Genomic DNA, 26,029 nt, shown 5'->3' with positions numbered 1-26,029 from the left:
GTTCAAATATATGTAATAATATGAGCGCTCGCCTACATTGAGGTGGTCGATGGTCATACATTACAAAAAATGTTACATGTACTTAAATATGAACCTTAAAACCACCACGATACAGTCGCTTTTTAAACGACATTGTTGATATGGCACGCGTTCAGACACGCTAGCCCACCACTTGTATAAAAGAAACAATGGCTTTTGTTTAACAGATTAGAGTTTCAGGCGTAAAAAATCATTTGAGGAGATTCATACTATACCATAGAGTTGATACACGCGTGCGGCCGCCAGGAACAAGAACATACTTAATGCAACTAAATTAAAAACACACCGTACACATTGAGGACAACGTTCCAAAAACAACCTACGTAATTTAGCCCGGTTTTGTTCTCCGCCAATCTTCAGTAGATAGGTAAGGTATAGAGATAGAAATCTTTTTTGCATTCAAGTATACTTTTACATTACATAGTAACATTTAGGCAAACGGACCCTGGCATGGTATCGCAAAATATTCTTAATTCTAAAAACAAATCAAATATAAGTTTCATATATGTGACGGGTATGACATTATTTAAAATAAATATATTAAAGGATTTGCCACACTGGATGCGTTCTGCGGGCAGCGGTCAGATCAAACTTCAACTTCAAAAGTTGCTGTCAATGTTGTTCATACATAATGTGAGTTTGACCTGACCGCTGACCGCAGAACGCATCCAGTGTGGCAAATCCTTAAGAGTAGCAAATGTAACAATTAGGATCAATTGAAGAGTGTTTTCTAACATACTTATCACAAGGTAGAGCAAAGTTAACAATCTGTAGGTGCGCAAGTACCAAATAACTCCGCGCCCTTGAGGACCTGTCGGTCGCGGTCACGCAGCTTGGCCGGCGGCGTCTCATTAACACCGTGTGAGCCAACAGCTTGTTCCAACGTTCCAACTGCAAACGTCACATATAAGAACAGTGGCAACTTACCGCGAACTTGTCCTTGAGGATCTGTCGGTCGCGGTCACGCAGCTTGGCCGGCGGTGCTTCTTCCAACACCGTGTGCGCCAACAGCTTGTTCCAACTGCAAACGTCACATATTAAGGTAAAGTAAATTCTTTATTTGCGTTAAATGTGGTTAACAATAGATCTTACGTTGCTCCCACACTAGCTGCTATATAACAATGTGTGAAATGGACTACATAATAAAACACTATCAATACTATCATATTTTCTCTGTCACACGATGTTATATATGAAAGGGAGCACACATTTTTTAGCCGTATTATAGCTTGCAAAAACACAGTGACAGTTATTTTTAAGTAATGCATTTTTACATATTGGTCATATTAAGTTTGTAGGATCTCGAAAACTTGGTTTTGCTGCTTGTTTTGTGAAAATTTTTGAGTTAAGAATATATACAGTATAGGTATCGGAACTAAAGTTGATGTCACGCACACAAACACATGTATTGTCATTATGAAATGTATTTCTTTTTTCGTTTTGATAGCATGTTCAAGACAAGCTCTTTCAGGGCTACGAAACCGTTCTATTTTTCAAACCCTTTTGGTTCATTCACCCTGATCACAGACATTACGAGTAAAATTTCACCTATGTCGCTAGATGGCGCTACCACGATCAACAGTGCTCTGTATACAAACGTAGTTCCGCTCTCATTTTAAAACGACTAGCTAGTTTGCTCTGAAACTTTGTACCTACAATAAGATAAGGTATATCTATGTCTGTAATTAGTTTATGTAGCTTCAGATACCATAGTTAAAAAAATACAGCGAATTTAAGTTTTTCATACAAAACTTTTTTTTGCTCTATTTCGTTTGTTTTATAAACTGGAGCTATATAAACTAATTACAGACCTAGATATACCTCATTTCATTGTATGTGCAAAGTTTCATTACAATCCAACACGTAGTTTTAAAATGAGAACGGAACTCCGTTTGTATGGGAAGGTGAAATTCGGCCGAGCTTGCCGGGCTCTTAAAATAAACAAAAAATAGTTTTTAATGTGTATTTGACTTTAAAGTGACAACAATGGACCAATTCGCAACAACCAGTGTTATTTATAAAAACTGATCTACTGATAAAATCAAAACGGTGCATAAAACTTAGACAGTGACAAGTGTTTTTGAGTGACAATATAGAATAGAATAATGATTCATTGCCACTCACATAGTCATACACAAATAATACAAGAAGATGCAGTGTGTCAAAAGGGATGATCTCAGCATTTGCTGTGGTGCAGTATAGACTGGCAGCCATAGCGATGGTTTTCAGTTCACCCCCAATTACTATTATATCTATCAATAAGATTAGAGTGTTCAAATTACAATGAATGATTAGGACAGATGAAAAAAAAAATTAAAAAAAAAACATACAGCATACTCTAAATTTAGACAAAAAATTACAGTTTGTTCGACCCGCCTACAAATACGGAAGACAGCGCCATCTATGATGAAATAGCGTTACCACGTACAGAGTTAGCGTAAACGGACGTTCACTGCTAGCAAAAGTACCTATCCATATCAGGCCACGTTAAATTATAGGCATAATGGGTAGAAGTACGTAGATATCTACACTCGTGAACAAATTTAGAGGAACGCGAAAAAAAGTTTAATTACTAATTTTGAAATTACTTTAGGTGCTGTAATCCAGTAATTAAACCTTTTTCGCGTTGCTCTAAATGTGTCCATGAATATAGGTAATTATACTAAATAACATAATATCCCCCGACATTGAATAACACTAGATTATTAAAAACTACTCAAATGCAAATTATATTTCAGCATCATTTCAATGTTTCCTATAAATTAATACAATTTAAGTGATTATATTCAATTTCATAACCCATCAAATACGCATCATTATTTAGTCGTCGGTTGCAACATTACTTTATTCATATAAGGTACACGGTACACACTACACCCAAAATGTTTATATACGTGGCGTTAATATTTTTAGTGCGCTTCGGACCAAGTTCGTCAGAACAAATATTAAGGACTGATATTATAAACATCACGAAATGCAGCGAAACAGTGCTACCATACGCAACATACAGTCCTTTTAACACTACTATAGAAACATACTACAATAATCAGAAGGGAAGACGATTAATAAGAGGCAATCTGCGAGTTTTTGAAGATTTTGATGATCGCGACACACGTGGCCAGCTCCGTGTGAGACGTGCAGAAATTAATAACAAATACAAGTGGCTTATTAATATGAAAGACCTCAAATGCCGCAATTTTATGACTAAAGTAATTTTCAACGCTTTCGGGATACCTTTTTTGAAATCATGTTCTTTGAGCAAGGGATTATATCCACTAAAGGAAGTAGATATAGATATGATTGATAAAAAGTTTTTCACTATGGTGGTAAAAAATCAAAAAGGCGTATATGTCTTTGAATACGAATTTGATAATGATAAGTTTGCACTTGAATGTTTAACTGCATATTACGCACTATACTATATCAATACAGAGTGAAAAAATGATATTTTTTAATAAAATTGTATCAATACTGTTTTAACTACTCCAGCACTTCAAGCTCTCAATTCAATGACTGACAGCAGTGTTCAAACAATATTTTGATGCAGTTTTCAAAAGACTATGAGAAATATGTTTGATTTTAATATAAAATACTATTTCACACGGCGGAAAACGCCATACATCATAAATCATTTGCGTTTCTATGTATGAACGGCACGTCTGTACACGCGTCATTGTGTGAGTAAGTCGCTTAGGGCTGACTCTCGTGCGGCGCGCGGGGAAGGCGAAGCAGAAGCTTGCCGAGGCCCGCCAAAACAAAAATAATGACAAACCATGTAGAAAAAGAAATATTTATAGAAGACATGAAGCCAGACTATGTAAAAGAGTATACCTATATATACCTAGGGAAACAGATATCCTTCAGACCGGATAACAACACGGAAGAAGTATAGGTAGAGAGGCGGGTAAATAAAACATGGAACAAGTTCTGAAGTATGGCAAATATACATCTGAGCGCCCTGCCACTACATTTAAAAAGAAAAGTACTGGATTCCTGTCTACTTCCCACACTTAACTATGGTTGTCAAACGTGGAAATACACAAACTACATTAAACACAAGATTAGAGCATGTCAAAGAGCAATCGAAAGAAAAATTGTAAAAGTTAGACTTTAGATAAAATACGTCACAAAAATATACGAGAAAAAAACTAAAGTAATTGACGCTCTCGAGCACTCACTAAGACTCAAATTGGCAGTGGGCAGGTCACATCGCGAGGATGCCAGATGAAAAATGGACAAAACGAGTAACTACTTGGAAGGGACTAAGCGGGAAACGAGGAGCTGGGCGTCCCCGCGCCCGCTGGGCAGACGATTTAGAGAGAGTGTCGAGCAACTGGCTCACAGAGGCACAAGACCGAGAACGGTGGAAGAGGTTGGAGGAGGCCTATACCCGGAAGGGGTCCTAACACTTTACTAGATTAGTAACAAATAGTATTTAGTTTAGAAATAGTTTGTATATTTAAGTGGTTACGGAATAAAAAGGCTTTTTTATTTTTATTATTTATTTATTATTTCCATAATAAAACATAAATTACCAAGGAAATTTCCCTGCAATTTATGAGAATTTTACGGTAATTTATGGAAATTTACGAAAAATTCATGAAATTCAAGTGAAATGATCCTGGTTTTAACGTAAGGATAAGGAACCTTGTATTTCTAAAATATTCCATCATTAGAAAAAAATCTAGTTTCTATACAAAAAACACGCGCTTTTAGATAAATTGCCAGTTTTGGTACTGTTTCCGTAACATTACCGAGAATATTCTCTCAATCGGAAATATTGTCGGCAATTGAATAACACTATTATTAAAAACGGTTATTAAAAACTACTCAAATGCAAATTATATTTCAGCATCATTTCAATGTTTCCTATAAATTAATACAATTTAAGTGATTATATATTCCATTTCATAACCCATCAAATACCTACGCATCATTATTTAGTCGTCAGTTGCAACTACATCTATAACTAAGTTGTATTTACTTGCCTTTACATTTACTTTATTCGTATACGTTACACGGTACACATTACACCCAAAATGTTTATATACGTGGCGTTAATATTTTTAGTGCGCTTCGGACCAAGTTCGTCAGAACAAATATTAAGGGCTGATATTATAAATATCACGAAATGCAGCGAAACAGTGCTACCATACGCAACATACAGTCCTTTTAACACTACTATAGAAACATACTACAATAATCAGAAGGGAAGACGATTAATAAGAGGCAATGTGCGAGTTTTTGAAGATGTTGATGATCGCGACAAAAGTGGCCAGCTCCGTTTGAGACGTGCACAAATTAATAACAAGTGGCTAATTAATATGAAAGACCTCAAATGCCGCACTTTTATGAGTAGAGTAATTTTCTACTCTTTAGGGATACCTTTTTTGAAATCATGTTCTTTGAGCAAGGGATTATATCCACTAAAGGAAGTAGATATAGATACGATCGATAAAAAGTTTTTCTCTATGTTGTTAAAAAATCAAAAAGGCGTATATGTGGTTGAACTCGAAATTGATAATGATAAGTTTGCACTTGAATGTTTTACTGTATATTACGACCTATACTATATAAATACAGAGTGAATTAAGAAATTATATTTTTTTAAGGAAATTGTAGCAATACTGTTTAAACTACCCCAGCACTTCAATCTCAATTAAATGACTGACAGCAGTGTTCAAACAATATTTTTTTTTAGTAAACCATCCAGCATCCAGTATTCTAAAATTGTAAGCAAGTAACACTTTGAACTAAGACTTTGTGTAATATTGTCCCCAAATATTTATTTATTTTATTTTATTTTTATTTTACGAAAGCTAAACGACAAATTTTCATGAATGTTATCAATCGATCAGGTTTATTTTTAGGATCAAATGTCTATATGGGACCCATTGCATTTAAAGCTATACAAAAGTCAGATATGATGGTCAAAGTCCAACAGTCGTACTTCACTCGCGAAACGCTCCAAACAAAACGATAAGTGAACGTGACGTCAAGTTCACTGAGAGCCCATTTTGAATGTATGGACAAAATAAGAAAATTACGTTTTTGTCGGTGAAATATTGCGTTTATGTATATAGTTGCCGTTTTTTGGATAAAATGTAAGGAATCGAATGGTACCCTTACTTTTTTCCTTTTTGGAAGTTGAAAAAATACTTAAATTTTAAAACTTTCAAATCTACTTTTTGTATTATTTCCTTATATTATTTTAATATCTACATTATTGTGATAAATTGCTCATTTGCTATCTATGTTACTAGATTTTGTTATAAAATTCAACATGTGTCATCATCCCTACTATCGCCGATAGTGTACAAACGTGACGTTTTCAACTAAAAGGTACCACATTGTCGGTTGTCGATAAGGTTGATTTAATGATTATTATAGTTTAGAAGGTACAAAGGCGAACTTGTCCCTATTCAAGAAGAACGTGGGTTATAGGGTATAAGTTGTATTGTGTGTGTGTACATTTTTTTAATAAATGAAACTAAGCCATCCTTTGAAACTTATATCTCAGATCTCAGGAGACTGTGAAATATGTTTAGTTTCAATATAAAATACTATTTTTAGACATTCTTCAGCGTGTAAGACATTCTTTGCTACGGTGCTAAACGAAAATGTCCTGTAATATACAAGTTTTATAAGTGAGAACCTGTAATTGCCTCTGTAATTCTATTGTAGCTTGTAGAAATGTTTAAAGCTGTTGGTTTTCCATGTATGTAATAAAAATAAAATAAATAAATAAAACAAACCACAAAGTGAATTGGCAGCGTTACCCATATACCCATTGCCACAGCGTAGACAGCGCGCAGACACAATCTATACCCGATAAACTTTAAATATCCTCCCAATTCGGGCTCTAATAGCCAACGTTTATTAAAAACTACTCAAATGCAAATTAAATTACCTACCAATATTTCAGTATCATTATATAGTCATAATGGCAAGAAGTGCATTGATGCACTACAAATCAATCACCAGTTTCCGGCATTTGACCGATTCCAATCCGAATGATCCTTGTCACTAGGCCATCAAATATGCATCATTATTTAGTCGCCAGTTGGTGCATAACACTCACATTTCCTTGCCTGCAAATTTCTATATTACTATATTCATATCCGTAACTCCAAAAATGTTAACATACGTGGTATTAATATTTTTAGCCCGCTTCGAAGAAAGTTGGTCCGAGCAAGTAAAGGCTGAAATTATAAACATTACAAAATGCAGCGAAACTGTGCTACCATACGCTAAATACAGTCCTATTAACGCTACTATAGAAACATACTACAATAATCAGAAGGGAAGACGATTAATAAGAGGCAATGTGCGCGTTTTTGAAGATGTTGATGATCGCGACAAAAGTGGCCAGCTCCGTTTGAGACGTGCACAAATTAATAACAAGTGGCTTCTTAATATGAAACACCTCAAATGCCGTAATTTTATGTCTAAAGTACTTTTCTTCGCTGTCGGGCTAACTTTTTGGAAATCATGTTATTTGAGCAAGGGATTATATCCATTAAAGGAAGTAGATATAGATATGATCGATAAAATTTTTTTCGCTATGGTGGTAAAAAATCAAAAAGGCACATATGTGGCTGAACTCGAAATTGATAATCATAAGTTTGCACTTGAATGTTTTACTTTATATTACGCTGTATTAGACTAAAATACAGTGAAGAAATGATATTTTTTAAGGAAATTGTACCCCACCAAAAACATTTTCATGTCGTTGCGTCACATGGGCGTAAGGTGAAAAAGTTATTCACTATTCGTTATTTTTTATTATTACAATAATTCTTGTAGTAACGAAACGGCCAAGCCACATATTTTGACTAAGGTGTAATTTGTGAATTTAGGGTTTGTAGAGTTAGAAGCTTGGCTCTACATGAGATCTGATAACTTTTTGACAGTGCGAGCCTTACGGTTTCGTCTTGGCAACATTTTACATGAAAATGTTTTTGGTGGGATTTCACTTCTTTTTGTAAGTTGCTTATGACAATCTTCCATCCCCTAATTAAAAGGGTTGGGGGTAATTTACCGTGCCCCCAGATCAATATTGTTATTACTGTTTAAATCACTCCAGCACTTCAATCTGAATTAAATGACTGACAGCAGTGTTCAGACAATTTTTTTTTTGTAAACCATCCAGTATTCTAAAATTGTACATACATACATACATATAATCACGCCTATTTCCCGGAGGGGTAGGCAGAGACCACGGATTTCCACTTGCTACGATCCTGACATACCTCTTTCGCTTCCTTCACTTTCATAACATTCCTCATACACGCTCGCCGGTTTAGGGTGCTCTTGACCTGGCCTTTCTTCAGGATTTCCCCGATCTGATTAGAGAAAGTCCGCCGAGGTCTGCCCCTTCCAACTCCCGTTTCTACCTCTCCCTTCTCCTCTCTCTTTGTTAGCCTCCTTTCACTCATTCTTTCCACGTGTCCAAACCATCTCAACATACCTTTCTCAATTTTTGTCACTACATCTTCGCTCAGTCCACACTTTTTCCTTATCACACTGTTCCTAATTCTATCTTGTAATCTCACCCCACATACACTTCTCAACGCTCTCATTTCCACTGCATTCACTTGGCTCTGATGCCTCTTCTGCCATACCCAACTTTCGCTACCATACTTAAGTGTAGGCACCAGCACCCCTCTATGCACAGCCAACCGTGCCTTTTGCGACACCTTCTGGCTGCTCATAAAAGCGTTAAGTGCCCCATTCACGCGATTTCCAGCACTCACTCTCCTTTCAATATCTTTATCATGCGTACCGTCTAAAATTGTAAGCAAATAATAAACACTTTAAACTAAGACTTTGTGTAAGATTGTCCCCAAATATTTATTTATTTTATTATATTTTTAATGCACGAAACAAGGTACCAGCAATTATACTTTATAAAGTGCAAAGTAGAACTTGTCCCTCTTCTATAAAAACGATTTATTTATTTTATTATATTTTTAATGCACGAAACAAGAACAGGTACCAGCAATTATACTTTATAAAGTGCAAAGTAGAACTTGTCCCTCTTCTATAAGAACGTGGGCTCTTATTTATGGTATAAGTTGTTGTGTGTGTGTGCGTGTGTTTTATAAATGAAACTAAGCCAACCTTTAAACATACAGTATAGTTAACGCTATCTCTACTGAGCTCGTTCACTTACCTGTACTAACAATGGCATTCTGTTAGCAAAAGCCATTATTTCTTTTGTGTGAGCGCGTGGCCTTTGTGCCTGAGGCTCACACACAATTGGCCACGCGTGCAGGCACAAATGCCACGCGCTCACACAAAAGAAATAATGGCTTTTGTTTAACAGAATGCCATACGTATAAACTAGATTCACCTAGTGAAAATGCGTTTTCCCGAAAAGAAAAAACTAGTTTTAACTGCAATCAATTTGAAATAATTATTTATTTATTTACATACATTATTGCCATGAACCTGTTTTGTACCAAATTGTATAAATGACCATTAATCTGTAATATGTATTAAGTTCCTAAATCATATCTGTCCATCACACAACCCTTATCCAGGTTTACTTAACTCGACAGTATAATTTGACTAATCAGATACTGAACTGTCAGTCATAGTCAAAATTTGAAATCATCAACACTATTAAATAAATATTAAATTAATTTAGCTAGATAAATTAATTTAATATTCTCTCTCTCTACGATTTAGTAACTCTCATCATTGGCCTTATCGTCTGTTGCAGACGATTTATGGTGTAACACCGGAGAGACACCGTTTTTGATGGCTAAAAAGACCGATGCGAAACCGACATGGCCTACCGCAGGCCTGACAAGAGAAGCTTGCGGAAAACGGTACTGAAACGTCTTTACGTCGTTTTTGCCTCTTGTCAGCGAGTGCGGCGAACCAGGACTCATCACAATACTTGCGACCCTCCAAACAAATTTACTAAATGACTTAAATATGTGAAAAATCCCGTTCCAAATTTAAACTTATTTCTATTCGAATAAGGTTGTTTTTTTAGGGTCAACCATTGTAAAGTACAGAATTACTAAGTACTGATTCCCTAAGTAACCTAAGATCAGGCTGCAGTAAAAAAACTAGTAAAGGTTACGTTATCCTGATAATTTTCCCGCCGTCTTCATGCTCGTTTTAGTTGGTTATTGTCTGGTTAGCTGCCTGTTAGCTATAGTTTTTGCGAAAATCCACAGGACAGAGGCGAATATTTTTGTATCAAAACTTGCAACTTTAAATGCATTTTTTATCGAAACTACTGCAGTCTAAAATGAAGTCAAAATCAGTCCATCGACTCAATTTTTTGCAAGCTTTCTAATGGTACCCCACACGATTCTTACAAATGAAATAAAAAATCTGGTTACCCCTCTCAGTCCCCTAAACTTCCCCTTAAAATAAGAAATAATCGGTTTTGACTTATTTACAATATTAGTGGTGGTAATTGCTATAACTATTTCAAATTTTAGGTATCTACGTCAAACGGTCTCTGAGAAAAACGCATTAAACTGATTTGCAAGACCGAAGTGATCCCATAAGTGTTCCGTTTGTCAAAACAAAGTTTTGCACGGAACACTAAAAATGAAGTTAACAATACATTAAAAAAAACTCTATGAAAAAACCATTATACATGAGATAAATTTTTCTCATCGCCCGTACAAATGAATACTACTAGACTAAAGTATATGAAACAAGTTGTACCGTAAAAATATGGAGGAGGAGGAAAACACTCAAAGGTGATTTTTGGCCGGTACTGTAGGTACCCGATAAACTTTAAAAATCCTCCCATTTCCCGCTGAGTTATATACATATCTTATCACAGGTAGGTACCTACCTCTGCAGGTAGTTGTTCTTGTACTCGTGTATCATGTCGCGGTAGGTGGCCTCGCAGTCTGGTTCTACCGTCATCAAGACCTCGACCAATCCACTGCGCTGCAAGCCCTATGACATAAAATGGGGCATTTTCTATGAAAAGGGACCTTATTGTCGATGGCGCATACGCCGCACAGCGTCGCGCGGCATTGTATTTATATCGGAGCGTCGTTAATAATGGCGTAAGCGCGATCGACAATAAGGTCCCATTTTATAGAAAATACCACAAATATAAACATAATTACTAGATAAAAGGCTAACCCAGAACCAGACCCAATATGGAAGGGGGGGGGAGGAAATTCAGTCTAGTTATACTAGATCAAGTGGGGTATCATTTGAAAGAGGTTAAAGCTTCGATCAATCGAGCGATCAAAATAAGCCTACTAATGGTTATATTAATAAGAGTTATTCCAAAAGTAAAAAATTTAGCGGCTTAGAGGGCAAGAAAAGTCACATATTGGTCAATTGAGCGGCTTAGAGGGCAAGAAAAATCACATATTGGTCAATTGAGCGGCTTAGAGGGCAATAAAAGTCACATAATGGTCAATTGAGCTTCAAAGAATTACTACATTCACTTATACTCGTTAGGCAGTTATCACAATGTGATTCGTACGTTGCTCCGATGTGCAACCGGGATGTCGCTACAATATGCGCATAGCGTTGTCTCGCTCAAACTTCAGAGCGACGTGCGAATCGCATTCAGCGTGATAACCGCCTAAATAAGTAGGTACCTGGAGATATTGTGTTGTTCAGCAGAAATATCGCCTTCAGAGCGTCAGGATACCGCTCGCTTTTATTACGCAGCACTATGTTGAGTTGCGCGAGCACTTTGCACATATAGACGCCAAGAATCGTCATAATATTTCCGTTTGGCCCTATGGTTCAGTGATTTTTTATTGTGCAATAAAGTTTAAATAAATAAATAATGGCGGAAGTTTGAGTGACCAATGAGTACTAGGCTCACATATCTATTTAAAAATTACCTGAAGCAAGTATAGAGTGTCGTTCAGCAGAAATATCGCCTTCAGAGCGTCAGGATACTTGTTGCGCAACACTAGGTTGAGTTGCGCGAGCACCTTGCACAAATAGACGCGAATAATCGTCATAATAGCGGAAGTTTGAGCGACCAATGAGTACTAGGCTCACATATCTATTTAAAAATTACCTGAAGCAAATATAGAGTGTGTTGTTTAGCAGAAAAATCGCGTTCAGATCATCAGGATATTTGTTGCGTAGCACTAGGTTGAGTTGCGCGAGCAGGTGCTAGACGCGAAGAATCGTCATAATAGCGGAAGTTTGAGTGACCAATGAGTACTAGGCTCACATATCCATTTAAAATGTACCTGCAGCAAGTATAGAGTGTTGTTCAGCAGAAATATCGCCTTCAGAGCGTCAGGATACTGCTCGCTCTTGTTGCGCAGCACCAGGTTGAGCTGCGCGAGCACCTTGCGCACGTAGAGGCCGAGCAGCGCGGCGCCGCGGTCCGGCGCGGGCAGCGCGGCGGCGGCGCGCGCGTACGCGGGCTCCGTACCCAGCGCCGGGCCTGCCGGAGACCATTTTTTTTATATATTTTTTTAATACAGTTGCTCAAAAAGTGGTACTTTATGTGGCTGCGTAGCGTGCGAGAAGCTCAATTTCTCGAACTAGTGCTTTTTACTTTTTAGTTCAAAACTATACTTTCGAAACGCAGTTAAAATTGAATTTAGCTTGAGCAGGTACCAGGGCCTCACTCGTTACTCCTCGGTGTCGTTGAGCAACCCGCGCCGGGCCCGCGGCGGCCGCGGCCGGGGCGCGCACGAGTATGAAGGTATCGCGGGCTGCGGCAGCTCAAGTATAGCTGTATAGGTACTTTTGGTTTTGGTTTGGTTTGGTGGTATGATTCTACTAATGATATATTAATTTATTATTTTTTCGCAATTGTATTAAAAACTTCGTTTACAACACGTGTGAAATGTCTTTTCACACTAGTTGTAAAATGTACTATTTTATGATGAATAGGCAGGCGTTTGACCACGATCCCACCTGATGGTAAGTGATGATGTGGTCTACGGTGGAGCACGCTTACCTATGAGATACCTATTAACTCTTGTCTTGAAGAGCCCCAAATTGTACTCATGCGGAAACACAGACTCGGGCAGGGCGTTCCACTCTTTGGCAGTTCGCATAAGAAATGTGGAAGCAAAACGCTTCGTGCGTATTTTTGGAGTTCCTACCATGAAGCAATGCCGGAGTGCCGTTTGTCTTGTGGTCCGATGGTAAAAATGGGACGGAGGAATAAGGTTGTGAAGTTCCTCGGCACAGTCTCCGAAATGTATCCTATAAAAGATTTGTGACATTTTCAACCAAAAGGGCAAATTGTCGCTTGTCAGTAAGGCGCTATTTCCATATAGCTTATTAATATTAATATTTCCTTATTAATATTAACAATCCCACCCCCCTACCGGGGTTATTACCCCTACTTGCAACCAAACACAAACCACAAATATCCAAGCAATCTAAATTACGTGTCTCGGTTCTAATTCCACTTTCGACACGAACATTAGCGCGTTCTATTTCGAAGGTGGCGCCATCTCTCGACAGATTGGTGTACCTATGGTCTGCAGATGTGGCGCCAGCGTGTGGCAGTGCGCGAGCGTGGCGACCGCGAGCTGGTGCACGGTGCTATCCATGGTACATTATAAACAAGTATTTGTGACGTTCTCAATTAAAAGGTACCACATTGTCGCTTACCATAAGAACGAAATTTGCTCGTATATTTATACGAATAACCTGTCAGCGCGTCCTTATGGCAGGCGACGATGTGGTACCTTTAGCTCGAGAAAGTCACATTAGCTTTTCACTTGACTCCGGCACATAGATCATGAGTCATGATTCCACGACGACAAAACGTTAGCGATTTCTATATCGGAGGTGGCGCCATCTCTCGACAGATTGGTGTACCTATGGTCTGCAGATGTCGCGCCAGCGTGTGGCAGTGCGCGAGCGCGGCGACTGCGAGCTGCTGCACGGTGCTATCCATGGTACATTATAAACAAGTATTTGTGACGTTCTCAATTAAAAGGTACCACATTGTCGCTTACCATAAGGACGAAATTTGCCCGTATATTTATACGAATAACCTGTCAGCGCGTCCTTATGACAGGCGACGATGTGGTACCTTTTGCTCGAGAAAGTCACATTAGCTTTTCACTTGACTCCGGCACATAGATCATGAGTCATGATTCCACGACGACAAAACGTTAGCGATTTCTATATCGGAGGTGGCGCCATCTCTCGACAGATTGGTGTACCTATGGTCTGCAGATGTGGCGCCAGCGTATAGCAGTGCGCGAGCGCGGCGACCACGAGCTGGAGCACGGTGTTATCCGTGGTACGTTATAAGCAAGTATTTGTGACGTTCTTAATTAAAAGGTACCACATTGTCGCTTACCATAAGGACGAAATTTGCTCGTATATTTATACGAATAACCTGTCCGCGTCCTTATGGCAGGCGACGATGTGGTACCTTTTGCTCGAGAAAGTCACATTAGCTTTTCACTTGACTCCGGCACATAGTCATGAGTCATGATTCATGATTTCTATATCGGAGGTGGCGCCATCTCTCGACAGATTGGTGTACCTATGGTCTGCAGATGTCGCGCCAGCGTGTGGCAGTGCGCGAGCGCGGCGACGGCGAGCTGGTGCACGGTGCCGTCCACGGCGCCCGCGAACGTGTCGCTGCGGAGACCCGACACCCACTCTTCTAGCGACTTGAGGCACTGAGGAACAACAACAAAACTGTCAGTCTAAGAGCGTTTTCACATTGTCCGATCCGATATCGGATGTCGGAAGGACTCTGTCTATGTTTGAAATGAAACAGTCCTTTGACAAATATCTTACATTTTACTTCCTTCCGACTTCCGATATCGGATCGGACATGTAATGTGTATTTGGCGCAAAACCTTTTATTTATTTATTTATTTAAGAAACAAACAGTCTTTTAGTTATACATAACACTGGAAATTTTCTTAAAGCTAGACTTACAGTTTCCTTAATGAAAATGTTTTAACATCATGTTTAATAAAGTTTCTACAGACTAAAACAGAGCTATTAGTGCAAACTTTTAATTTCGGTTTCGCTCGTAAAACCGTTATTTTTAAACTGTTTTTTAGGAGAACGTTTTCACAAAATTATTGTCAGATAAACCGGTTTAGAACAATAAAAACCGATGTCTTCCTATGTCGGTGTCTTTATTTACGCAGCACACCACCTGGCCGGCTGGGCGTTAAGGCACTCGTAGAATAAACCAGTCTATTTAGGTTACAATAAAGTTCTTGATATGATCGCGTTCTTATGAAAGTTCGACGGAAAACCGAAATAAACCGTTATTTACCGGTTTTTTATAAACCGGTTCCGAGCCTTGCTACCCCAGAATAATCTTACAGACCTTTGGAAATGTAATGAGAGTAGGTACCACTAAGTTTCAACAACACATAACTCAAACATCCACACATTCATCTTCTTCTACAACATAAGTGCGTCCTTTACGTTTGTTGTTTGGCATTTGACGTTTGCCATTAACATAAGTATATATTGTCTAGGTCATAACAGCCATTGTTTAGTAAGTTCGGTACTCACGTGCATGTGACAGTGCAAGTGCCTGGCGCGCCAGCAGCGCCCAGCACGGTTGTTAACTAAACTAGTATAGAGACCTGTCTCGGTCGGTACAGCGACATCTAACGGATAACTGTAATACTCACGTGCATGTGACAGTTGTTGACGATGCTCGTGTAGACGGTGGGCTCGGCGGGCGCTAGTGCGCGCGCCACGTCGGGCTGCAGGCGCTGCAGGCGCGCCAGCAGCGCCCAGCACGGTTGTTAACTAAACTACCTATAGTATAGAGACCTGTCTCGGTCGGTACAGCGACATCTAACGGATAACTGTAATACTCACGTGCATGTGACAGTTGTTGACGATGCTCGTGTAGACGGTGGGCTCGGCGGGCGCTAGTGCGCGCGCCACGTCGGGCTGCAGGCGCTGCAGGCGCGCCAGCAGCGCCCAGCACGGTTGTTAACTAAACTACCTATAGTATAGAGACCTGTCTCGGTCGGTACAGCGACATCTAACGGATAACTGTAATACTCACGTGCATGTGACAGTTGTTGACGATGCTCGTGTAGACGGTGGGCTCGGCGGGCGCTAGTGCGCGCGCCACGTCGGGCTGCAGGCGCTGCAGGCGCGCCAGCAGCGCCCAGCACGGTTGTTAACTAAACTACCTATAGTATAGAGACCTGTCTCGGTCGGTACAGCGACATCTAACGGATAACTGTAATACTCACGTGCATGTGACAGTTGTTGACGATGCTCGTGTAGACGGTGGGCTCGGCGGGCGCTAGTGCGCGCGCCACGTCGGGCTGCAGGCGCTGCAGGCGCGCCAGCAGCGCCCAGCACGGTTGTTAACTAAACTACCTATAGTATAGAGACCTGTCTCGGTCGGTACAGCGACATCTAACGGATAACTGTAATACTCACGTGCATGTGACAGTTGTTGACGATGCTCGTGTAGACGGTGGGCTCGGCGGGCGCTAGTGCGCGCGCCACGTCGGGCTGCAGGCGCTGCAGGCGCGCCAGCAGCGCCCAGCACGGTTGTTAACTAAACTAGTATAGAGACCTGTCTCGGTCGGTACAGCGACATCTAACGGATAACTGTAATACTCACGTGCATGTGACAGTTGTTGACGATGCTCGTGTAGACGGTGGGCTCGGCGGGCGCTAGTGCGCGCGCCACGTCGGGCTGCAGGCGCTGCAGGCGCGCCAGCAGCGCCCAGCACGGTTGTTAACTAAACTACCTATAGTATAGAGACCTGTCTCGGTCGGTACAGCGACATCTAACGGATAACTGTAATACTCACGTGCATGTGACAGTTGTTGACGATGCTCGTGTAGACGGTGGGCTCGGCGGGCGCTAGTGCGCGCGCCACGTCGGGCTGCAGGCGCTGCAGGCGCGCCAGCAGCGCCCAGCACGGTTGTTAACTAAACTACCTATAGTATAGAGACCTGTCTCGGTCGGTACAGCGACATCTAACGGATAACTGTAATACTCACGTGCATGTGACAGTTGTTGACGATGCTCGTGTAGACGGTGGGCTCGGCGGGCGCTAGTGCGCGCGCCACGTCGGGCTGCAGGCGCTGCAGGCGCGCCAGCAGCGCCCAGCACGGTTGTTAACTAAACTACCTATAGTATAGAGACCTGTCTCGGTCGGTACAGCGACATCTAACGGATAACTGTAATACTCACGTGCATGTGACAGTTGTTGACGATGCTCGTGTAGACGGTGGGCTCGGCGGGCGCTAGTGCGCGCGCCACGTCGGGCTGCAGGCGCTGCAGGCGCGCCAGCAGCGCCCAGCACGGTTGTTAACTAAACTACCTATAGTATAGAGACCTGTCTCGGTCGGTACAGCGACATCTAACGGATAACTGTAATACTCACGTGCATGTGACAGTTGTTGACGATGCTCGTGTAGACGGTGGGCTCGGCGGGCGCTAGTGCGCGCGCCACGTCGGGCTGCAGGCGCTGCAGGCGCGCCAGCAGCGCCCAGCACGGTTGTTAACTAAACTACCTATAGTATAGAGACCTGTCTCGGTCGGTACAGCGACATCTAACGGATAACTGTAATACTCACGTGCATGTGACAGTTGTTGACGATGCTCGTGTAGACGGTGGGCTCGGCGGGCGCTAGTGCGCGCGCCACGTCGGGCTGCAGGCGCTGCAGGCGCGCCAGCAGCGCCCAGCACGGTTGTTAACTAAACTACCTATAGTATAGAGACCTGTCTCGGTCGGTACAGCGACATCTAACGGATAACTGTAATACTCACGAGCATGTGACAGTTGTTGACGATGCTCGTGTAGACGGTGGGCTCGGCGGGCGCTAGTGCGCGCGCCACGTCGGGCTGCAGGCGCTGCAGGCGCGCCAGCAGCGCCCAGCACGGTTGTTAACTAAACTACCTATAGTATAGAGACCTGTCTCGGTCGGTACAGCGACATCTAACGGATAACTGTAATACTCACGTGCATGTGACAGTTGTTGACGATGCTCGTGTAGACGGTGGGCTCGGCGGGCGCTAGTGCGCGCGCCACGTCGGGCTGCAGGCGCTGCAGGCGCGCCAGCAGCGCCCAGCACGGTTGTTAACTAAACTACCTATAGTATAGAGACCTGTCTCGGTCGGTACAGCGACATCTAACGGATAACTGTAATACTCACGTGCATGTGACAGTTGTTGACGATGCTCGTGTAGACGGTGGGCTCGGCGGGCGCTAGTGCGCGCGCCACGTCGGGCTGCAGGCGCTGCAGGCGCGCCAGCAGCGCCCAGCACGGTTGTTAACTAAACTACCTATAGTATAGAGACCTGTCTCGGTCGGTACAGCGACATCTAACGGATAACTGTAATACTCACGTGCATGTGACAGTTGTTGACGATGCTCGTGTAGACGGTGGGCTCGGCGGGCGCTAGTGCGCGCGCCACGTCGGGCTGCAGGCGCTGCAGGCGCGCCAGCAGCGCCCAGCACGGTTGTTAACTAAACTACCTATAGTATAGAGACCTGTCTCGGTCGGTACAGCGACATCTAACGGATAACTGTAATACTCACGTGCATGTGACAGTTGTTGACGATGCTCGTGTAGACGGTGGGCTCGGCGGGCGCTAGTGCGCGCGCCACGTCGGGCTGCAGGCGCTGCAGGCGCGCCAGCAGCGCCCAGCACGGTTGTTAACTAAACTACCTATAGTATAGAGACCTGTCTCGGTCGGTACAGCGACATCTAACGGATAACTGTAATACTCACGTGCATGTGACAGTTGTTGACGATGCTCGTGTAGACGGTGGGCTCGGCGGGCGCTAGTGCGCGCGCCACGTCGGGCTGCAGGCGCTGCAGGCGCGCCAGCAGCGCCCAGCACGGTTGTTAACTAAACTACCTATAGTATAGAGACCTGTCTCGGTCGGTACAGCGACATCTAACGGATAACTGTAATACTCACGTGCATGTGACAGTTGTTGACGATGCTCGTGTAGACGGTGGGCTCGGCGGGCGCTAGCGCGCGCGCCACGTCGGGCTGCAGGCGCTGCAGGCGCGCCAGCAGCGCCCAGCACGGTTGTTAACTAAACTACCTATAGTATAGAGACCTGTCTCGGTCGGTACAGCGACATCTAACGGATAACTGTAATACTCACGTGCATGTGACAGTTGTTGACGATGCTCGTGTAGACGGTGGGCTCGGCGGGCGCTAGTGCGCGCGCCACGTCGGGCTGCAGGCGTTGCAGGCGCGCCAGCAGCGCCCAGCACGGTTGTTAACTAAACTACCTATAGTATAGAGACCTGTCTCGGTCGGTACAGCGACATCTAACGGATAACTGTAATACTCACGTGCATGTGACAGTTGTTGACGATGCTCGTGTAGACGGTGGGCTCGGCGGGCGCTAGTGCGCGCGCCACGTCGGGCTGCAGGCGCTGCAGGCGCGCCAGCAGCGCCCAGCACGGTTGTTAACTAAACTACCTATAGTATAGAGACCTGTCTCGGTCGGTACAGCGACATCTAACGGATAACTGTAATACTCACGTGCATGTGACAGTTGTTGACGATGCTCGTGTAGACGGTGGGCTCGGCGGGCGCTAGTGCGCGCGCCACGTCGGGCTGCAGGCGCTGCAGGCGCGCCAGCAGCGCCCAGCACGGTTGTTAACTAAACTACCTATAGTATAGAGACCTGTCTCGGTCGGTACAGCGACATCTAACGGATAACTGTAATACTCACGTGCATGTGACAGTTGTTGACGATGCTCGTGTAGACGGTGGGCTCGGCGGGCGCTAGTGCGCGCGCCACGTCGGGCTGCAGGCGCTGCAGGCGCGCCAGCAGCGCCCAGCACGGTTGTTAACTAAACTACCTATAGTATAGAGCAGTGTTGGCCGAACGTTAATTGCAATTAACCATTAACCAGTACAAATTGAACCGTAAGCCGTAACGGACGGTTACAGTTTACGGTTCATTTTGTACTGGTTAATTGTTAATTGCATTAACGTTTCGGCCAACACTGGTATAGAGACCTGTCTCGGTCGGTACAGCGACATCTAACGGATAACTGTAATACTCACGTGCATGTGACAGTTGTTGACGATGCTCGTGTAGACGGTGGGCTCGGCGGGCGCTAGTGCGCGCGCCACGTCGGGCTGCAGGCGCTGCAGGCGCGCCAGCAGCGCCCAGCACGGTTGTTAACTAAACTACCTATAGTATAGACTGTATAGAGACCTGTCTCGGTCGGTACAGCGACATCTAACGGATAACTGTAATACTCACGTGCATGTGACAGTTGTTGACGATGCTCGTGTAGACGGTGGGCTCGGCGGGCGCTAGTGCGCGCGCCACGTCGGGCTGCAGGCGCTGCAGGCGCGCCAGCAGCGCCCAGCACGGTTGTTAACTAAACTACCTATAGTATAGAGACCTGTCTCGGTCGGTACAGCGACATCTAACGGATAACTGTAATACTCACGTGCATGTGACAGTTGTTGACGATGCTCGTGTAGACTGTGGGCTCGGCGGGCGCTAGTGCGCGCGCCACGTCGGGCTGCAGGCGCTGCAGGCGCGCCAGCAGCGCCCAGCACGGTTGTTAACTAAACTACCTATAGTATAGAGACCTGTCTCGGTCGGTACAGCGACATCTAACGGATAACTGTAATACTCACGTGCATGTGACAGTTGTTGACGATGCTCGTGTAGACGGTGGGCTCGGCGGGCGCTAGTGCGCGCGCCACGTCGGGCTGCAGGCGCTGCAGGCGCGCCAGCAGCGCCCAGCACGGTTGTTAACTAAACTACCTATAGTATAGAGACCTGTCTCGGTCGGTACAGCGACATCTAACGGATAACTGTAATACTCACGTGCATGTGACAGTTGTTGACGATGCTCGTGTAGACGGTGGGCTCGGCGGGCGCTAGTGCGCGCGCCACGTCGGGCTGCAGGCGCTGCAGGCGCGCCAGCAGCGCCCAGCACGGTTGTTAACTAAACTACCTATAGTATAGAGACCTGTCTCGGTCGGTACAGCGACATCTAACGGATAACTGTAATACTCACGTGCATGTGACAGTTGTTGACGATGCTCGTGTAGACGGTGGGCTCGGCGGGCGCTAGTGCGCGCGCCACGTCGGGCTGCAGGCGCTGCAGGCGCGCCAGCAGCGCCCAGCACGGTTGTTAACTAAACTACCTATAGTATAGAGACCTGTCTCGGTCGGTACAGCGACATCTAACGGATAACTGTAATACTCACGTGCATGTGACAGTTGTTGACGATGCTCGTGTAGACGGTGGGCTCGGCGGGCGCTAGTGCGCGCGCCACGTCGGGCTGCAGGCGCTGCAGGCGCGCCAGCAGCGCCCAGCACGGTTGTTAACTAAACTACCTATAGTATAGAGACCTGTCTCGGTCGGTACAGCGACATCTAACGGATAACTGTAATACTCACGTGCATGTGACAGTTGTTGACGATGCTCGTGTAGACGGTGGGCTCGGCGGGCGCTAGTGCGCGCGCCACGTCGGGCTGCAGGCGCTGCAGGCGCGCCAGCAGCGCCCAGCACGGTTGTTAACTAAACTACCTATAGTATAGAGACCTGTCTCGGTCGGTACAGCGACATCTAACGGATAACTGTAATACTCACGTGCATGTGACAGTTGTTGACGATGCTCGTGTAGACGGTGGGCTCGGCGGGCGCTAGTGCGCGCGCCACGTCGGGCTGCAGGCGCTGCAGGCGCGCCAGCAGCGCCCAGCACGGTTGTTAACTAAACTACCTATAGTATAGAGACCTGTCTCGGTCGGTACAGCGACATCTAACGGATAACTGTAATACTCACGTGCATGTGACAGTTGTTGACGATGCTCGTGTAGACGGTGGGCTCGGCGGGCGCTAGTGCGCGCGCCACGTCGGGCTGCAGGCGCTGCAGGCGCGCCAGCAGCGCCCAGCACGGTTGTTAACTAAACTACCTATAGTATAGAGACCTGTCTCGGTCGGTACAGCGACATCTAACGGATAACTGTAATACTCACGTGCATGTGACAGTTGTTGACGATGCTCGTGTAGACGGTGGGCTCGGCGGGCGCTAGTGCGCGCGCCACGTCGGGCTGCAGGCGCTGCAGGCGCGCCAGCAGCGCCCAGCACGGTTGTTAACTAAACTACCTATAGTATAGAGACCTGTCTCGGTCGGTACAGCGACATCTAACGGATAACTGTAATACTCACGTGCATGTGACAGTTGTTGACGATGCTCGTGTAGACGGTGGGCTCGGCGGGCGCTAGTGCGCGCGCCACGTCGGGCTGCAGGCGCTGCAGGCGCGCCAGCAGCGCCCAGCACGGTTGTTAACTAAACTACCTATAGTATAGAGACCTGTCTCGGTCGGTACAGCGACATCTAACGGATAACTGTAATACTCACGTGCATGTGACAGTTGTTGACGATGCTCGTGTAGACGGTGGGCTCGGCGGGCGCTAGTGCGCGCGCCACGTCGGGCTGCAGGCGCTGCAGGCGCGCCAGCAGCGCCCAGCACGGTTGTTAACTAAACTACCTATAGTATAGAGACCTGTCTCGGTCGGTACAGCGACATCTAACGGATAACTGTAATACTCACGTGCATGTGACAGTTGTTGACGATGCTCGTGTAGACGGTGGGCTCGGCGGGCGCTAGTGCGCGCGCCACGTCGGGCTGCAGGCGCTGCAGGCGCGCCAGCAGCGCCCAGCACGGTTGTTAACTAAACTACCTATAGTATAGAGACCTGTCTCGGTCGGTACAGCGACATCTAACGGATAACTGTAATACTCACGTGCATGTGACAGTTGTTGACGATGCTCGTGTAGACGGTGGGCTCGGCGGGCGCTAGTGCGCGCGCCACGTCGGGCTGCAGGCGCTGCAGGCGCGCCAGCAGCGCCCAGCACGGTTGTTAACTAAACTACCTATAGTATAGAGACCTGTCTCGGTCGGTACAGCGACATCTAACGGATAACTGTAATACTCACGTGCATGTGACAGTTGTTGACGATGCTCGTGTAGACGGTGGGCTCGGCGGGCGCTAGTGCGCGCGCCACGTCGGGCTGCAGGCGCTGCAGGCGCGCCAGCAGCGCCCAGCACGGTTGTTAACTAAACTACCTATAGTATAGAGACCTGTCTCGGTCGGTACAGCGACATCTAACGGATAACTGTAATACTCACGTGCATGTGACAGTTGTTGACGATGCTCGTGTAGACGGTGGGCTCGGCGGGCGCTAGTGCGCGCGCCACGTCGGGCTGCAGGCGCTGCAGGCGCGCCAGCAGCGCCCAGCACGGTTGTTAACTAAACTACCTATAGTATAGAGACCTGTCTCGGTCGGTACAGCGACATCTAACGGATAACTGTAATACTCACGTGCATGTGACAGTTGTTGACGATGCTCGTGTAGACGGTGGGCTCGGCGGGCGCTAGCGCGCGCGCCACGTCGGGCTGCAGGCGCTGCAGGCGCGCCAGCAGCGCCCAGCACGGTTGTTAACTAAACTACCTATAGTATAGAGACCTGTCTCGGTCGGTACAGCGACATCTAACGGATAACTGTAATACTCACGTGCATGTGACAGTTGTTGACGATGCTCGTGTAGACGGTGGGCTCGGCGGGCGCTAGTGCGCGCGCCACGTCGGGCTGCAGGCGTTGCAGGCGCGCCAGCAGCGCCCAGCACGGTTGTTAACTAAACTACCTATAGTATAGAGACCTGTCTCGGTCGGTACAGCGACATCTAACGGATAACTGTAATACTCACGTGCATGTGACAGTTGTTGACGATGCTCGTGTAGACGGTGGGCTCGGCGGGCGCTAGTGCGCGCGCCACGTCGGGCTGCAGGCGCTGCAGGCGCGCCAGCAGCGCCCAGCACGGTTGTTAACTAAACTACCTATAGTATAGAGACCTGTCTCGGTCGGTACAGCGACATCTAACGGATAACTGTAATACTCACGTGCATGTGACAGTTGTTGACGATGCTCGTGTAGACGGTGGGCTCGGCGGGCGCTAGTGCGCGCGCCACGTCGGGCTGCAGGCGCTGCAGGCGCGCCAGCAGCGCCCAGCACGGTTGTTAACTAAACTACCTATAGTATAGAGACCTGTCTCGGTCGGTACAGCGACATCTAACGGATAACTGTAATACTCACGTGCATGTGACAGTTGTTGACGATGCTCGTGTAGACGGTGGGCTCGGCGGGCGCTAGTGCGCGCGCCACGTCGGGCTGCAGGCGCTGCAGGCGCGCCAGCAGCGCCCAGCACGGTTGTTAACTAAACTACCTATAGTATAGAGCAGTGTTGGCCGAACGTTAATTGCAATTAACCATTAACCAGTACAAATTGAACCGTAAGCCGTAACGGACGGTTACAGTTTACGGTTCATTTTGTACTGGTTAATTGTTAATTGCATTAACGTTTCGGCCAACACTGGTATAGAGACCTGTCTCGGTCGGTACAGCGACATCTAACGGATAACTGTAATACTCACGTGCATGTGACAGTTGTTGACGATGCTCGTGTAGACGGTGGGCTCGGCGGGCGCTAGTGCGCGCGCCACGTCGGGCTGCAGGCGCTGCAGGCGCGCCAGCAGCGCCCAGCACGGTTGTTAACTAAACTACCTATAGTATAGACTGTATAGAGACCTGTCTCGGTCGGTACAGCGACATCTAACGGATAACTGTAATACTCACGTGCATGTGACAGTTGTTGACGATGCTCGTGTAGACGGTGGGCTCGGCGGGCGCTAGTGCGCGCGCCACGTCGGGCTGCAGGCGCTGCAGGCGCGCCAGCAGCGCCCAGCACGGTTGTTAACTAAACTACCTATAGTATAGAGACCTGTCTCGGTCGGTACAGCGACATCTAACGGATAACTGTAATACTCACGTGCATGTGACAGTTGTTGACGATGCTCGTGTAGACGGTGGGCTCGGCGGGCGCTAGTGCGCGCGCCACGTCGGGCTGCAGGCGCTGCAGGCGCGCCAGCAGCGCCCAGCACGGTTGTTAACTAAACTACCTATAGTATAGAGACCTGTCTCGGTCGGTACAGCGACATCTAACGGATAACTGTAATACTCACGTGCATGTGACAGTTGTTGACGATGCTCGTGTAGACGGTGGGCTCGGCGGGCGCTAGTGCGCGCGCCACGTCGGGCTGCAGGCGCTGCAGGCGCGCCAGCAGCGCCCAGCACGGTTGTTAACTAAACTACCTATAGTATAGAGACCTGTCTCGGTCGGTACAGCGACATCTAACGGATAACTGTAATACTCACGTGCATGTGACAGTTGTTGACGATGCTCGTGTAGACGGTGGGCTCGGCGGGCGCTAGTGCGCGCGCCACGTCGGGCTGCAGGCGCTGCAGGCGCGCCAGCAGCGCCCAGCACGGTTGTTAACTAAACTACCTATAGTATAGAGACCTGTCTCGGTCGGTACAGCGACATCTAACGGATAACTGTAATACTCACGTGCATGTGACAGTTGTTGACGATGCTCGTGTAGACGGTGGGCTCGGCGGGCGCTAGTGCGCGCGCCACGTCGGGCTGCAGGCGCTGCAGGCGCGCCAGCAGCGCCCAGCACGGTTGTTAACTAAACTACCTATAGTATAGAGACCTGTCTCGGTCGGTACAGCGACATCTAACGGATAACTGTAATACTCACGTGCATGTGACAGTTGTTGACGATGCTCGTGTAGACGGTGGGCTCGGCGGGCGCTAGTGCGCGCGCCACGTCGGGCTGCAGGCGCTGCAGGCGCGCCAGCAGCGCCCAGCACGGTTGTTAACTAAACTACCTATAGTATAGAGACCTGTCTCGGTCGGTACAGCGACATCTAACGGATAACTGTAATACTCACGTGCATGTGACAGTTGTTGACGATGCTCGTGTAGACGGTGGGCTCGGCGGGCGCTAGTGCGCGCGCCACGTCGGGCTGCAGGCGCTGCAGGCGCGCCAGCAGCGCCCAGCACGGTTGTTAACTAAACTACCTATAGTATAGAGACCTGTCTCGGTCGGTACAGCGACATCTAACGGATAACTGTAATACTCACGTGCATGTGACAGTTGTTGACGATGCTCGTGTAGACGGTGGGCTCGG

General features: G+C 46.2%; 1 protein-coding gene across 1 annotated transcript in view; it reads right to left on the bottom strand.

Moving 5' to 3' along the window:
- LOC134741329 (exocyst complex component 7) overlaps positions 1-26,029 on the bottom strand; it is a 56,153-nt gene that overhangs the window by 852 nt on the left and 29,272 nt on the right. Inside the window, exons 11-14 of the mRNA XM_063674080.1 lie at positions 14,525-14,663; positions 12,249-12,448; positions 10,868-10,974; positions 967-1,060 (exon numbers count right to left, since the gene is read on the bottom strand). Coding sequence (XP_063530150.1) covers positions 967-1,060; positions 10,868-10,974; positions 12,249-12,448; positions 14,525-14,663 — 540 coding nt within the window. The remainder of the gene's footprint in view (positions 1-966; positions 1,061-10,867; positions 10,975-12,248; positions 12,449-14,524; positions 14,664-26,029) is intronic.

The sequence above is a fragment of the Cydia strobilella genome, chromosome 5, assembly GCF_947568885.1.
Source record: "Cydia strobilella chromosome 5, ilCydStro3.1, whole genome shotgun sequence".
Lineage (NCBI taxonomy): Eukaryota > Metazoa > Arthropoda > Insecta > Lepidoptera > Tortricidae > Cydia > Cydia strobilella.
This window is presented reverse-complemented; position numbering and strand designations above follow the sequence as displayed.